At 38.0% G+C, this 15,764-nt stretch overlaps 1 protein-coding gene across 1 annotated transcript in view; it reads left to right on the top strand.

Moving 5' to 3' along the window:
* Positions 1-15,764, top strand: part of LOC113064079 (neurexin-2-like) — a 333,624-nt gene that overhangs the window by 122,554 nt on the left and 195,306 nt on the right. Inside the window, exons 10-14 of the mRNA XM_026234620.1 lie at positions 1,571-1,732; positions 4,484-4,910; positions 6,905-7,288; positions 8,105-8,308; positions 10,459-10,485. Coding sequence (XP_026090405.1) covers positions 1,571-1,732; positions 4,484-4,910; positions 6,905-7,288; positions 8,105-8,308; positions 10,459-10,485 — 1,204 coding nt within the window. The remainder of the gene's footprint in view (positions 1-1,570; positions 1,733-4,483; positions 4,911-6,904; positions 7,289-8,104; positions 8,309-10,458; positions 10,486-15,764) is intronic.

The raw sequence follows: 15,764 nt of genomic DNA on the forward strand, positions 1-15,764 counted from the left end.
GCTGAAATACACAAGCCCTTCTGTTAAAAATGTTACTGACAGTTTGTTCTAATTCCCAGTTGCTTCACGCTTAAATCTGAAAGAATGACCTTGGCCAGACAAATGGAGGTGTACTGCTTGAGCACAAACACTCACTGTTAATATGAAATGAAAGTGGAAAAATGACAGAATTGGATAAAAATGATTGTGGCTGCCATACAGCTGTTATTAACCCTCTATCTAGGGAACAGAGAGAAAAGATTGACCTCCTCTTACCCTTCTCTTCCTGTGGCATAAGAGTACATCTAGTTTTTTTTTTTTTTTTTTTTTTACTGATTTTTGTCATTCACTTTCTTAAGTAGCTGATGACATGTGACACTTTTTATCCAGCATGTGCACATGTTTTGCATCACTGGACTTACACTTTGCATGTTTTTTTTTTTAGATATAATATGCAGCTTATACACACCATTATGCACCTGCATAATTTGCTTCCACTGCATGTGTGGGTAACTATTTCTGTTGATGTTGTGTGGTGTTGTACATTATTTATTTTGGGGGGTTTCTTTTCCACTCCATATTTTGCTTTATCTGCTCTTTCTCTCTAATAAAGGTTCAGACAAATACTGGGTTTCAATTTCAGGACAGTACATACCATCTACAATTTCCAGCAAACAAGCTGCATTTTTTTTCCGCCCAGCTTTGCCTACTTGTCCGCAGTAATAATAATGTTCACAGAATATTTGACAGCATTAGAGATGGAATCTGAATCCTTTCTGTCTGTCGGCATGGAAACGCCTCGACCACAAGCACAGTAAGAAATCCACCTGTTCTGGATGTCTGCCAGTGTTTCCACACTTCAACATTAACGTTTACAGATGAAGCCAATATAATTGTGCTCTAGATGCGTTTAATTCATCTTAAATGACTCTTTATAATGAGTCTAACTAAACGAAGTCCTGAAATCGCAGCCCGTGATGTCTTAACCGTCATGCATGGCTTGTGTATTAACTTGTGTCGCTACCCAAACACCTCCAAAGTATTTCTTTTCAAGACATCTCTTATATATTGTGCAATTAATCCAGTAGTTGATCAGAACTGACCAGCAACATAGTTAAATGCAACCTCTGTTATACTAACAACCATTTTTGTGTCTGAATCCCCCCTTTTATACTAATCTCGCACAGTCACCCTTAACATCACTTGCTAACCCACTCAACATATAGTGATTCCTCTTAGTTCCTGTAGCCATACACCTCCCCTTCCTGTCTCCTCTCTCCAACACTGACTAGTGCACAGTCTAGCCCACATGACAGCATTCTCTCATTCAGAAAGCAGCAATAGCAGACATAAAAATGGGTTGCCCCCTCGCTAACGTATGCATACAGAACCAGAGGAACCCCCACGTGAAACAGATTTGAGTTTTTTTTTTTTTTTTTTTTGTAGATGAACTTGTTGAAGCCAACAAGGATTTGATTCAGCTTTTGCATAATCAAAGGATTTCCCACGTTCCCTCTCTTGTTTCTTCTCTCTCTCTCTCTCTCTCTCTCTCTCTCTCCTGTCCCTCTCTTCTATCTATATGCAAACACAGGTGACAATATCGGTGGACGGCCTGCTGACAACCACTGGCTACACCCAGGAGGACTACACCATGCTGGGCTCAGACGATTTCTTCTATGTGGGCGGCAGTCCAAACACGGCAGATCTGCCCGGCTCCCCTGTGAGCAACAACTTCATGGGCTGCCTTAAAGATGTAAGAAGCATTTTGTTCTTTCATTTGAATTCAAGCGAGATGGTCGAGATGCGCTCAGAAGATCTGGTTTCTCGAGTTCCTTTGATGTTCTTTTTGTTTGGCGAGCAATCTGTCCTCTTTTACCTCTTCCTTATCTGTCCTTTCTCCTTTCTCTTTCACGTCCATGCGCACCCCTCCGAGCATGTCCCATAATTTATGTCATGTCTATAGTGTTGAAGTTCCAGCTTTACTATCCTGACAGCCAAATTAAAAATTGATTTCCTCTATGGATCCCCGTTCGACTGTCCCAGACACTCCATCTCTGTCTTGTTGACCCCAGACTCTATTAATCACCCCTCTCTACCTGCTCAGCCATACAGTTAATATCAGTGGCCCTCTTCAGCAGGAGCATGAGCACTCCCTTATCGCAGCTCTTATAGAGACATATACTCATCTATAATGCTGTTAAGCTTTTGGGAGTCTGTGTTTTGTCTTGTTTTTGTCTAGTCGCTCATTCGTTTTCATTTGGTCTTTTGTTGTGCAGGTATTGTGTGTCATGTTTTCCCCCATGTTGACCTCTGTAGCGTTTAACTGGGCAGGTTTGTCAAGGTGTAAATATATACCCTCTCAAGTCATTTGTCTGGTCCTTATAAGTTGTAATGTTCTGTGAGCCTTGTTTTTTTTGTTTCTGTTGGGTCTTGTTTTTTTTCTCATCTTGTCTTTTGAGAACAAATATATATTTTTATCCTCCATTGAGACCACTTTTTTGCCAAGGAAAAAAATCCCCTGTTTTATGTTGAGAGCTATTTGATGTATTGGATAAAATATTAACATAAAATTATTAGCTTGGAAAGTAGTTATCAACAATCAAATGTCTGTACAGTCACATCTCAGAGCTCTCGACTTTCTTAAATCTATCCAATAATTAAAAGCACTTAACAGTGTCATTTTGTCACTCTATTTTTTTTTTGTCGTAAATATTGTTTTTAATAATTTTAATGACTAAAACATATTTAACTGTGACACAGTTTGTTTGCAAGCCTGTTAATACAAGATTTTCCCTCATTGCGAATGAAGTAACGTTCCTCAAAATTGTGACACACAAGGAAAACAAATTACATTTATGCATATGGCAGATGCTTTTATCCAAATCGGCTTCTATTGCATTCAAAGTATGCAAATGTTTTTAGCAGTTCATGCATTCCCTGGGAATCAAACCCATGACTGATGTTGTTAGCACCATGCACTATTGTCTCAGCTAAAGCAATACTGGATTACCCCATTTGGATGAACAGTTTAGACCTTTTCTATGGCATGGCGGGAAGACAAATCGATGTTTCGTAATTTGTTTTAATTTTGTCCATTTTATCAGTGCGGTTTTTATGTTCTTTGAATGTTTATCACCAGAGAATTTCCAAACCACTCAAACCTTGGTTCCAGAAAAAAATGATAATAATAATAACTAAAACAGCTTACAGTGTTTGGTCTGACCTACTGAGGTTGACATTTTGTCTGGTAATTGGAAAAAAAAATGATTTTCAGTTCCTGTTTTGTACCCCATTTTGAAAAGTGCCTGTTCCAAGAAGATTTTTACATTTTCTAAAGAAAATAAAAGTAGTGTTTTCCTGTGGAAGATGTCTACATGACAATACTTAGATGTTGTTTTTGGTTTGCGGAGCAGTTGTTGAGTTGTTCAGAGTGTTTTTATCGCTTCATCATCCAGTTGCTAGGGTGTTGTGTATGGTTGCTAAGGTGACCCAAGTACTTGTTTAGGATGTTTATTTAGAGGATTTGAGAAATCTATAACTCCAAGTATGAGCGATATTGACCTCCGATAACAGAAATGTGAGATAAGAAACAAGAAACAAGACATTTTAGGAAACATTGATATTACAGACCCGTATCTTAATCTGATAGCGAATCAGGAAGATTAGGATGTTTATGTTGTGATGGTTTGAAGCAGTCTCATTGACAGATCCCTCAGATTTTTTTTTGTCCACACTCTCAGGCAATAATTGCTTTTTTCATGTTCCCTCACTCGGAGCTGGCACCCCTTGTTCCGCTCCTACCTCTTCCCTTTATTTTTCTGTCTTGAGGGCTGACGACAAACATGGCTGTCTTGCGTTATTTTCAGAGACACTCAAGTTCACACCCAGCAACAAAGCGTCAGTCATCATCTTCGGACAGAGAGAGCGACTGGTGTAAAAATGAAAAGCTTGTTTGCTGTGCTGGGCTGATTCGCCCATCTGGCTGAAGAGACAGTACATGTGACTGAGACAAAAGAAAATCAGCCCCAGGGGACACATTCACAATGCGTGTGTTGTAGGAATGTTATTTTAGGATCCGTTTTGCTTTGTGTCTAATAGTGTGGGCTAGACATCATACTCTAGATCAAGATCTCTCAGTTGACATCATCTAATGAATGCGCTGTTTATGCGTGCGATTCAGAAAACCGCTTAGCTTTGGTATTGTCAGAGCTAATGTTAGCGTAGGATGATTCATCATCCTACATTTCGTTAATGAAACAGAATATCGATTAGACCAGGGTTTCTGTAGCGTTCTAGATGAGGCTGCTAGGTTTATGTGATCCACTCGTGCTTCGAGGATTTAAAGAGACTGCTGTGTTTACTGACTTGAAAACTGTGCCCCCGAGGTACACGCATCAGCTGTGGTTTGTTTGTACCAGTGGGCAGCAGGCTACTCCATTTCACCCTGTTAGCACTCAAGCTCTTTTTTTCCCCCTCTCTCTCTCGCTCTCTCTCTCCGTCCCAGGTGGTCTACAGCAATAATGAGTTCAGACTGGAGCTCTCCCACCTGGCTGAATTGCGCGATCCCAGGGTTACCATCCACGGTGACCTGACCTTCCGCTGCGAGGATGTAGCTGCATTGGACCCCGTCAGTTTCGACACGCCGACCGCTTATGTAACCCTTCCGCACTGGAACGCAAAGAAAGCCGGATCCGTGTCCTTTGACTTCCGAACCACTGAACCCAACGGCCTCCTGCTGTTCAGCCACGGGCGGCCGCAGAGTTCAAAAGACAACAGACCGAAGGTGGACTTCTTCGCCATGGAGCTGCTTGAAGGTTTCCTCTACCTGCTCATGGACATGGGCTCCGGAAGCATCAAGATGAAAGTCGGGAACAAAAAGGTCAATGATGGAGAATGGTGCCACGTGGATTTCCAGAGAGAGGGCAGGAAAGGTCAGGATACTGCAAGATCAGCACTCACATTACTCGCCTGTTTAAAAAGCTGTTGTTAACCTGCTAGCTTTGATTTTTGCTCAGTTGTGAGACTGATGGGACGTTTGCTCTTAACGTCTGCTGTTAAAGCACCTCGTTCTGCCCGCTAAGGGTCCATCTGATACGCATACTTCACAAACTGCTAAATCACTGTACTCCATTTCTTCTACTTCTCATTACCTCTCATTACTGTAAGAGCTCAACTCAAATACACTTTCCACAGTTTTAAAGCAGCAGGCCTGGCGTGAGATTTAGCAAATCCCACGGGAAGAGGTTGAAGACCTTTCCACTAGCTCAGCTCAGGGATAAAAAGAAAGAAAAGAAAAGAAAAGAAAAAGGAAGTGCAGTGGATTGTTAATGCTAAATTAATGAAACTTTTTTTTTTCTTGGACTTGTGACACTCATTGTACAGTAGCTACACTCATTTCATGAGTTACTAAAATTATAGTCTTCTGGGATCAGTAGTAGAATCATTAATTACATTTGTTTTAGTTAATTATTAACTAGGGCTGTCATTTAAACGTGTTTTAACTATTACTACAGGGTTGTGCAGTTCATGAGTTTGAATTTGAATTGGCCACACCCCTCAGGAAGTGGAATTAGAATGACAGGAAAAGGATGTACTGTTTTACAATACACATCAAATACATTATATCAATCAATCTATCTGTCTGTCTGTTTCTGTGTCTGTCTGTCTGTCTGTCTGTCCATTTCTGTCTCTGTCTGTCTGTCTGTCTGTCTGTCTGTCTCTTTCTGTCTGTCTGTCTGTCTGTCTCTGTCTGTCTCTTTCTGTCTGTCTGTCTGTCTGTATGTCTGTCTCTGTCTGTCTGTCTGTCTGTCTGTTTGTGTGTCTGTCTGTCTCTGTCTCTCTGTCTGTCTGTCTGTCTGTCTGTCTGTCTGTCTGTCTGTCTCTGTCTGTCTCTGTCTGTCTGTCTCTTTCTGTCTGTCTGTCTCTGTCTCTTTCTGTCTGTCTGTCTCTGTCTGTCTGTCTCTCTGTCTGTCTCTGTCTGTCTGTCTGTCTGCCTGTCTCTGTCTGTCTCTGTCTGACTGTCTCTGTCTGTCTGTCTCTCTGTCTGTCTCTGTCTGTCTGTCTGTCTGCCTGTCTCTGTCTCTGTCTCTGTCTGTCTGTCTCTTTCTGTCTGTCTAACATTCTGTTTGTCATTTGTTCTCCCCACCTCTCATTCTGTATATTTTTCTGTCAGTCTATCTTTCTGCCTGTTAATCTGTCTTTCTGTTTGTCGTTTTGTCTGTTATTCTGTCTGTCCATTGTTCTGCTGTTCAGTCTAGTGGTCTATCTTTGTCTATTCTGTTATTGTTATTCTGTCTGTCGTTTTCTATCTATCGTTCAGTTTGATGTTATGTCTGTTGTACATATCTGTTTTTATGTATTTATTGTTCTGTATTTCATTCTATCTGTCGTTCTGTCATTCGATTCAATTTGATTGATCTACAGTATATATCATTCTGTCATTCTGTCTGTTTTTCATTTATTTTGTCTGTTATTCACTGCCATTCGGTCTATTGTTCTTTTTTTCTTGACAAACTTTGATTTTCTAATGAAAATTCCAATTCATTTTAATTCTACTTCCTTACAAGTTGCTTATTAGCATGCATATTACAATCATACTGGCTTTTTAATTAGCACTTATGAAGAACATATTAATACCTTAGTCTGCATGACCATATTTTATATCCCTTAATTCTACCTCATACCTAAACTTAACAACTACCTTACTAACTATTAAGAAGCAGTAAAATAGGAGTTTATTGAGGCTAAAGTCTCTGTTAATAGTTATTTAATAGTGAGAACTGTTGCCTAAACCTAATTTTCTAAAAACAGTCCTTTTATTAAAAATTGGACTAATATAGATAATGAATAGATAAATGTTGTGGTGCATAGGTTCACATGCAGATTATCATCAATCTCTACTTCCTCCTCATTTCTTATCGCCTAGGCTCTATCTCCATTAATGGCCGCAGTGTTCCCTTTTCCACCAACGAGGGCAGTGAGATTCTTGATCTCGATGGTGAAATGTTTCTGGGGGGTCTTCCGGAGGACAGCGGCAGTCTTCCTCTCCCCCCAGAAGTGTGGACCGCCCGCCTCAGGCTGGGCTTTGTGGGTTGCTTGCGGGATCTCTTCATAGATGGGCGCAGCAAGGACCTGCGGCGGTTGGCAGAGCTTCAAAGCGCTCCTGGTGTCAGCAGCTTCTGTACAAGAGAGACCCATCGGAGGTGCAGCTCTGAGCCCTGCGCCCACGGAGGCCGCTGCCACGAGGGCTGGAATCGACATATCTGCGACTGCACTGGAACTGGATATCTGGGCACCAACTGCGAGATGGGTGAGGAAAGTAGGGCTTAAAGCAGTGGGGAGGGAGGATTAAACATGGGATTACTTCTTACCGATGACACACGTTCTCTTAATGAAGAGCCAGGCTTCAGTGCTTCACTTGTATACTTTTATATTGAGATACAGCTAGACTTAAGTGCATCCCTCAGATCCTACCTGCCTAGACCTTTGTGTGCTATTGCTGCATCGTTTCTAACTCTCTCCTGCCCTCTGCTGTCTGTCATTAAGAAAAGCAACTTGACCACACATTGCCCACTACAGACATGTCACAGGTGACTCAGCAAGGCTGCACATATAATTGATGTAGTATTGTAATAGTTATATGTAGCGAATAATGTAAATGTTATACAAAAATGAGCATGTTGCATTGTTAGCTAGTGACAGACCGTTTAAAATGTGTTATTTTGCTGATAATTATGCCTGCTTGGCTGATTAACAGATGTTTATCTATATTTTCTTTTGTGGTTTTAATGGTCTTTTGAGAACAATCATGGAGTTGCATTGTAGTTTTATGCTAGGTCATTTTTTTATAAACTATACTGATTAAAATTAAAAATAAATAAAAACTATGTGGACACTTTTTAAAAAACAGTAACCAAAAGAAAATGAAAATCACCATTATTTCACCACAGTGTAACAAATGTATATTGTAATAATATTAGTCGTTTTATTACTTTTTACATTTATATTTAATTAAAGATATTTGCTTACTTATTTTAGACCACTTACAAATGTGAAAGCAGCAGAAAAAGTCCTCAGTTTTTAGACCGGTGTTTTCTGATTTAAAAATTTTTTTCTGCTCTCTCAGAGTCTGCAGTGCTGAGTTATGACGGCAGCATGTTTCTGAAGGTCCTAATGCCTCACGCCGTTCACACTGAGGCTGAGGACGTGTCTCTGCGCTTCATGTCGCAGAGGGCTTACGGTCTGCTCATGGCCACCACCTCCAAAGAGTCCGCCGACACCCTGCGCCTGGAGCTGGACGGGGGAAGGGTCAGACTCACCGTCAACCTAGGTAACCTTCCCCTGCCGACCTCCGATGTCGAGGCACTCATAGAACAAGTGTGGGGTTCCTTCCAGAATGCATTTCACCTTCATTCCTCCATCTTTATCTCTTTCTTGGCTTCCTCTCTCACTGTCTCTCTCTCTCTCTCTCTCTCTCTCTCTCTCTCTCTCTCTCTCTCACCTGTGCAGCCTTCAATGGCTATCTTTTCTGCAGCTTTCAGAGCAGACAGCCAGAGAGACCAACCCAGAAGCCAAATTGAGTCATAATAGGGGAGACAGAGGGGAAATTATAACATGTTCCTAAATTTTTTTCTAACTGCCATCTTTGTGTACAAAAAACATATGATCGTAATAATATAATATAACTAATATAATTAATATAAAATAATTGTATTTAATATTAACCACCACTATATTTCAAAGAGAAGCACATCTCAAAGCAATTATACTTTTGCTTTAATGATTATCAATATTTAATAGGTTACACCTTTATATGCTATTGATTATTTTAGTCATCATGAATAATATTTATGCATTGAAAGTAAAAATCTAAAATGGGAATGATGACATATGATGGTTATCATATATTAATAAAAAAAAAAGCCTGTATAGATACAAATTTCATAGATACAAGGAATAAGTTTAATTTCAAAGGCTGTCCAAAATTTAGATGGGAGGAAAATCACAGGGGGTTCAGGAAAATCTTTATACTCTGAATGTAGTGATAAAAAACTAATAGAATCGCATTTAATTTTTTCAAGCAGAGAGAGAACTTTACCAAGCATAAGCTGAATAAGTGTTAGCAGTCTAGCTTGTTTGTGATTGAAAAGAAATGTAATTACCCTCTGATCTTTTCCACCATAAGAACCAAATAGTAATTCTTCTAAAGTCTCTCACTGCCCTTTCAGCTCAGACTCCTGCTCTGACGACAGACTGTGTCTGTTTGTACAGAAGATTACAGACAGAGCGGAGTCTGTCCTAGAGCAGTGTGACAGTGAGACAGGTCCCTGGCTGTCTGTGGTCACTCTTCTGTAGCGGTTGACAGCTTGAGAGTTCACCACAGCTAAGAGTGCTCGCACCGTTCTGCAGGATCAAATCACCGTTATTACCAGTCTTTAGTCATATCATCAGCCTGCAATGTTTTTTTTTTTTTTTTTTTTAAAGAAAATGGGACATTTGGCTTGCAAAAGTTATTGGTAAATACTTTACCTTACTAATGCCAATTAATAAAGACACTTCAAATTCTATTGTAGAAGACAAAACTTTGTTTGATTTAAATGTGCTTTGGTTTTCAAGTTAATGTGTTATGTTGCATTCTCTTCTTGTTTCTCATTTTAACTTAATCTATTATCTATTATTTATTTCATTATTGTTATTTTTTATTAATATAAAAAATGTATATTAAATTACATTTATAAAAAAATAAATGCAGCCTTGTTTAGCATAAGAGACTTTTTTCACAAACTAAAAAAAAAATATTTGAACAGAATGTTCTTCATGAAATTGAAAAGCTTTTTAGCCTATTTTTTATTATTATTTTTTTATCTTAAGTTTCTAAGCCATTTCAAAGGAAGCACATCAAGACATTCTCTCTCTCTCTCTCTCTCTCTCTCTCTCTCTCTCTCTCTCTCTCTCTCTCTATATATATATATATATATATATATATATATATATATATATATATATATATATATATATATATATATATATATATTTATATATCTCAAAAGGCTGAGAAATATTGCGGTGTATATTTGTTTAGCTCTACCACCCAGTCTATAGTGACCTGTTTTAGAAGCACGAGCTCTTGGCTGATGGTGCAGACTGCCCTTGCCTACAGTCATACTGGCACCACCCACATACAGGGAGGAGGCAAAGCACAGGCTAAATCCAATGTTTTGTGGATATTTATAAATTGCCAAATGCCACACATCTGGTCTTGGCATTTCACTTACTGGTTAGTTTATGTGCGGTCTCTCGCCCTGTGATTGTGGGGTGTGGGCCCTTGTAGAGAGGGAGTCTGACTCTCACCCTGTCCCCGGATGGTTGACTCTATGCAATATTTTTGTGTTTGTCTGCAGATTTAACCTTGAAGGATGTGGTTTTGAATTTTAGTTTCTTTTCCTTTAAATCTCACCATCTCACTCTCTTTCCCACCAGATTGTATCGGGATAGACTGTAACCTTAGTAAGTGATTCTTTTATCTGCAATGCTATTTTTATCTCTTCTTTCTCTCATGCTCAGCCCCAATTCATCAAAAGTTTCTTCTCCTCCCTCGTAATCCTGTCTTCCTGCACCGTTAACAGATTTTCTTTTGAACATGTTCCCAGTTTGCATCCCTCTCTCTTTTCCCTCTCGCTCTCCCTCCCCAACAACCCCCTCTCTCCCGCGTTCCCTCAATCTCAATCTCTTTTGTTCCGCAAAATCTGCCAATTTGCTGCGGTGTTTGAAATTAAGCATAACCATCCCGACAGTTTCCATTTCCACACCATATGTTTCTCACTGCTCCTCCAATGCTCTAATCTGTTTCATGTCTCTGTGGGACTCTGTTACGTAAGGGAAATACGATAATAAACCATATAATAAAAGAAGAAATCTTCATTTGCCAAATCAGGCGTGAGGTTGAACATTGCCTGTATTTGAGCAGTGTTTCATCCATCATATGTGTTGGGAATCGATGCAATCCTCAGTATTAGCAGTGCAGTGATGCTGAAGGTAAGTAGTATAAATTGGATGTATGAGGACCACAGGTTGTATTTTGTGTGTGTGTGTGATTTTTGTGTGTGTGATTTTTGAATATATATATATATTCTCAATATATCAATTATTCTGTTTAGACCAAAAAAAAATAAAAAAAAAACTATTTTCACAATCAGTTACAGTGAAACATCACATAACACACTGAATTAAATGTGAAATGTAGAAAGTAGAAAGAATGAAATTTTATTTTCTCATAAAACATATGCCAATATTCTGTTTTATTTACAACAAAATAATTTTTGAAGTGTATCTGTCTGTCTGTCTTTTATTTTTATTTATTCATTTGGGTTTTTTGATCCTACTTGCAGATTAGCTCTCAGTTTCAATTTTTTTCTTATAATATGCTACCATTCAAGTGTTACATTGTCATTGTTATGTTACATGTACATCCTAGAGTAATGCAAATTATGCATAATTACATGCAATAATATACTTAATTAATATCCCTCAGTACTTAAATGTATAATTACGTTGTAAACTTGGAATTACTATTTTAATATATTTTAAAATGTCATTTATTGCTGTGATGCAAAGCTGAATTTGCAGCAGTCCCTTCAGTCTTCAGTGTCACATGACCCTCCAGAAAAGATTCTAACAGGCTGAAACAATTCTTTTTATTGTCAGTGTTGAAAACTGTTGTACTGCCTGATATTTTTTCATGGACACTGATTTTTCTTTTCTTCTTCTTTTTTTCTTCGTTTATGAGTAGGAAGTTCAAAAGTGATATGACTTTCAATTGAATTGTAAGAAAAACCTTTACTGTCCCCTTTTGACAAAATATTAGTTTCTTAAAAATGGTAGTATATGTTTTTGGTAAACTGCTGTGGTAGTATATGTAGGAGGGACAAAAATAGATGGAATATGGTGCAATTGGTAGCTAAATGCTAGATAGCCAAATATTTCATAAACATAATGTAGGATTTATTAATGTGCAGTAGTATGATGCCAGCTATTATTGATACTATTTATTCTTTACTTGGCTTTGTACAGTAAGCCGTTATTATGTTCTCATTTCAATAACAAAAAATTACGAGGCTACAGTACTTGAATTCATCTTCTTTCCTTTGTTTGAGGATTATAGCTCTTTTCCATTTGCTTAAGATATTCTACACTACTAAAATATATGCCATGTACAGTATTTACATCTCTAATTGTGAGATTCGTCTCTAGTACTTCATTAGTCATGAGGTAGTAGGTGTTTGTGCTTCAGGGCACGGTTCCCAAAAAGGCATGAACATCTTTTGTGCATTGGAAATTTTGACATGTTCACCATTCAAATGCGTCATCACAGATTTATTCATCTGTTATAGTGACTCAACAAATTTGGATAAATCTTAAAATTATTCCAATGACACACACAGATGTATAAGACTATGATGCAACGTGCTGGTTTAAATAAACTGTAAAGGCATTATTCAGAGCTTTTTAGAAGCAAGTAGGCCCACACTGATGTTTTCAAAGTTCTACACATCCTGAACTCCTTTGTTTCTGTCTTTGAAATATTTGGCTACTTATATTATGTGTTTAGTTAAACTAATTTCACTGCACTTGTGGCACAAGTGTTAACAAATGTTCATTTGCACAAGAATGTTTTCCGCTATTGCAATATTTGTTTTAATATTATAGCCTCAGGGTGCAAACAATGTTTTAACATGACATTAGTCTAAAAAAAAAAAAAGTGCTGCATCGAATCTTACTGTAAATCCACGGCGTCTTCTCATGTTCAACAAACAGTCATCTACATTTAAAGTGGTAAACACTGAATGATTTCACCAGTGCAAATGATGCTCTATCATCTGTTGCTTCTATCTAATTTAAATAAATTAATCAGATAAAATGGATAATTAGTAAAACATGGATAAATAAAATGCAGTGAATATTTGATGTGAACTTTGATAAATTTGCACATAGTTTGCACAAATAAAAAAATATTTGATTTTACTCCTTTTTTTTTTTTTTTTTTTTTCTTTTTTTTTAGAAAAGGCATGAAGTGACAAAATTAGGCCCCATGTAAAGGATAAATATAGTTTTATAAATTTGTGTTTTAACAAAACTGTTGTATGCTTTTATAATATTATTTTTCTGCTTCTGCGCTTTAATCCTTTAAAAATTTATTTTCAACGTCTTGCCATTACCTTTTTTGATTATACTTTTTTTTCTGTTTCTAATATTCTTTTTTTAATAATTAAGACTAAATTATGTAATATGCATTGGGAGATTTGGCTGTTAGTATATTTAAGATCAGCTGAAGAACTGCATTGACCATGCAGGACTAAAACGTCCGTTCCTTTTTTTATTTATTATTATTTTTAAAGCCCAGAATCATATAGATTCCACCACCAGGTGGCAACAAACGCCATATATTACAGCATCAGATTTAGTTTCAGCCGAGTCTCATGCTCTGCAAATACTGAAGTGCCTTTTAAAGAACTGAATCTACAAATCCTCCCTGTTTAGGGAGTGTAACATCCTTGTCATCAAATACATTACAAACTATGCTAAATGCATTTGATGACACAAATTGAGTTTTATGGCACGGCCAATATTTAGGATCTGAGAAACGATTTATCGTGCATAATGCTCACTGGATGATGAATCTCTGCTTGGTCATATGTGGAGAAGTACATTCATAATCAGATGAGCATGACCATTTGAAGTGTTAACCTGTGGAAGTATTTCACAGTCCCCTCTACGCTCTCAATATTAACTCGATGGGTATATCAAACATATTTAGACTGATGGAAGTTTTAATGACAGTAAAATGTTAATTGACTTTTAAATAGACAGAAATGCTGGTAGTTAAAGTAAATTATATCCAATTAGGGCCCTCTGCCATCTGTTGGAACACTTCTCACCATGATGTGCATTTTAAACAGTTTAGCACAGAGTAGTCGTGAATACGAAGCAGATCCAGATGACGTTATCATGCAAAAATTACACATTAATGTTAAGTTAACATTAGGTTTTGATGAATAATTGACGTTTTCCAATGCCTGAAGAGCTGTTCATCAAAGTTTTCTATTAAGATCTGCATTCTGTTTCTTGATATCGAAGGCTGTTCTAAACTCGTGTTCGCTTACACAAACAGGGTTTATTTGTACTTGAATCGTTTATGCTGCCGCGGTTTCATCCGAAATGCTGAGTAATATTAAACCGAGCCGAAACGACACTGCTCTTAGATTTAAAAGCAGGGATGGGCAACGATTTAAATTTAATTAACAAGCTGCCAGAAGGTGTAGGATGACAACTTCCCTCTCTCTGCCTCCTGCTCGCTTAAACCGTTTTTTTTTTTTTTTTCCAGAGCTTGAAGAGCTAATTAGAGGGATGATATGACATCGACTCAACTCCAATGCAAAGAATGTCACACATACCTGGTCGTTACGAGTTTTACTCATAAGTATTTAATCTATAGTGCCATTTTGAGCAGCAAGCAGATTGCCTACCAGATTAATACCAGCTGTTTTGCTTATACAAAACCCATCCGTGGAAGGTTTATTAGATTTCAAGTGCTACAACACCCCTACAAATAGGCTGACGTTGTTCCTCAGAGGGCTGTTGGCTCCAGCAGAGCCAATTAGAGTAGCCAGCAGTGCAGTCTGAGGGGCTTTGAACCACCATGTCAGGCACTAGCTGCTCCGCACGATGAAGGCTGAGGCAGCTGCATCTGCCTGACCCATTTTTCCATGTGCACCCCAGGCGCCTCTGAGCAGGCGTGAACCGGGGCCGCAGCAGCCGCTTCTCAAAACCATTACTTTAGCATACTATCGGCAAACATTCACCGCTGCTGATTGTGGGACTCTTGAGGTCTGTGAGGGATTTGGTGTGTGTGTACGGTCACTTTAAACCCGTGCGCCGAGGCACAGTATGGCTTTGTTCCCCAGCCATAAAACTCCTGAGCCTGTAAAATGATTATACACATGCCCAGGGCCAATTCAATTTCATTTCAATTCAGTTTAAGTATAATGCGTTAGTCTCATGTTACACACAAATGCTCAGACATCACCAGTCACTCGGTTATAATGAGGAGAACTGCTTCAGTTGTTTTTCCCTCCTTTTTACTATTGAAGCAATGTTTTAAAAACACCAAATCAATGTGGTTTGTATCTCTAAGTGACATGTAAAGGAGAATACAATAGTGTTTTATGTGGAAGATTAGATAATAGCAGAACTGAACTGGCAGCTGCAGATGAAAAATTAATTTTAGTAAGCACACATACTGTAGGCGGTGATGTGATGGTGGTCTAAGGTTTAGCTGTTGGGAAAATCCATATGAATCAACAAAGAAAACAGAGGTTAGTTAAAAGGATAGGAAATTATAGTTAAAAGGATTGGAAATGACTGTTTAGATGAGCTGAGTTTAGTTGTCAGATGAATTGGCTTCTAGCTACAGATAATTCTCGATAGATTCTACTGTATACTGTATCTGGCATCTCTTTAATGGCTGTTGTCTGCTGAAAGAAATTAGAAGATTGTCCCTCATTAAACATAATCCAAGGGTATTCATAATGTCCATATACTACACATTAAAATGAAAGTGCGGATATAATTTTGTAGGCCATTTGCATGGTCAATACATTGTTCCAGGCATAAAATTCACGATATGGTAACAGTTCTGATGTGAAATACAAATTTTATCATATAATTATCATTGCTGATAAAATATCAAATGAAAATGATCAAATAATGATTAATTATACAACTGAAAT

This window comes from Carassius auratus, chromosome 46 (assembly GCF_003368295.1).
Source record: "Carassius auratus strain Wakin chromosome 46, ASM336829v1, whole genome shotgun sequence".
Classification (NCBI taxonomy): domain Eukaryota; kingdom Metazoa; phylum Chordata; class Actinopteri; order Cypriniformes; family Cyprinidae; genus Carassius; species Carassius auratus.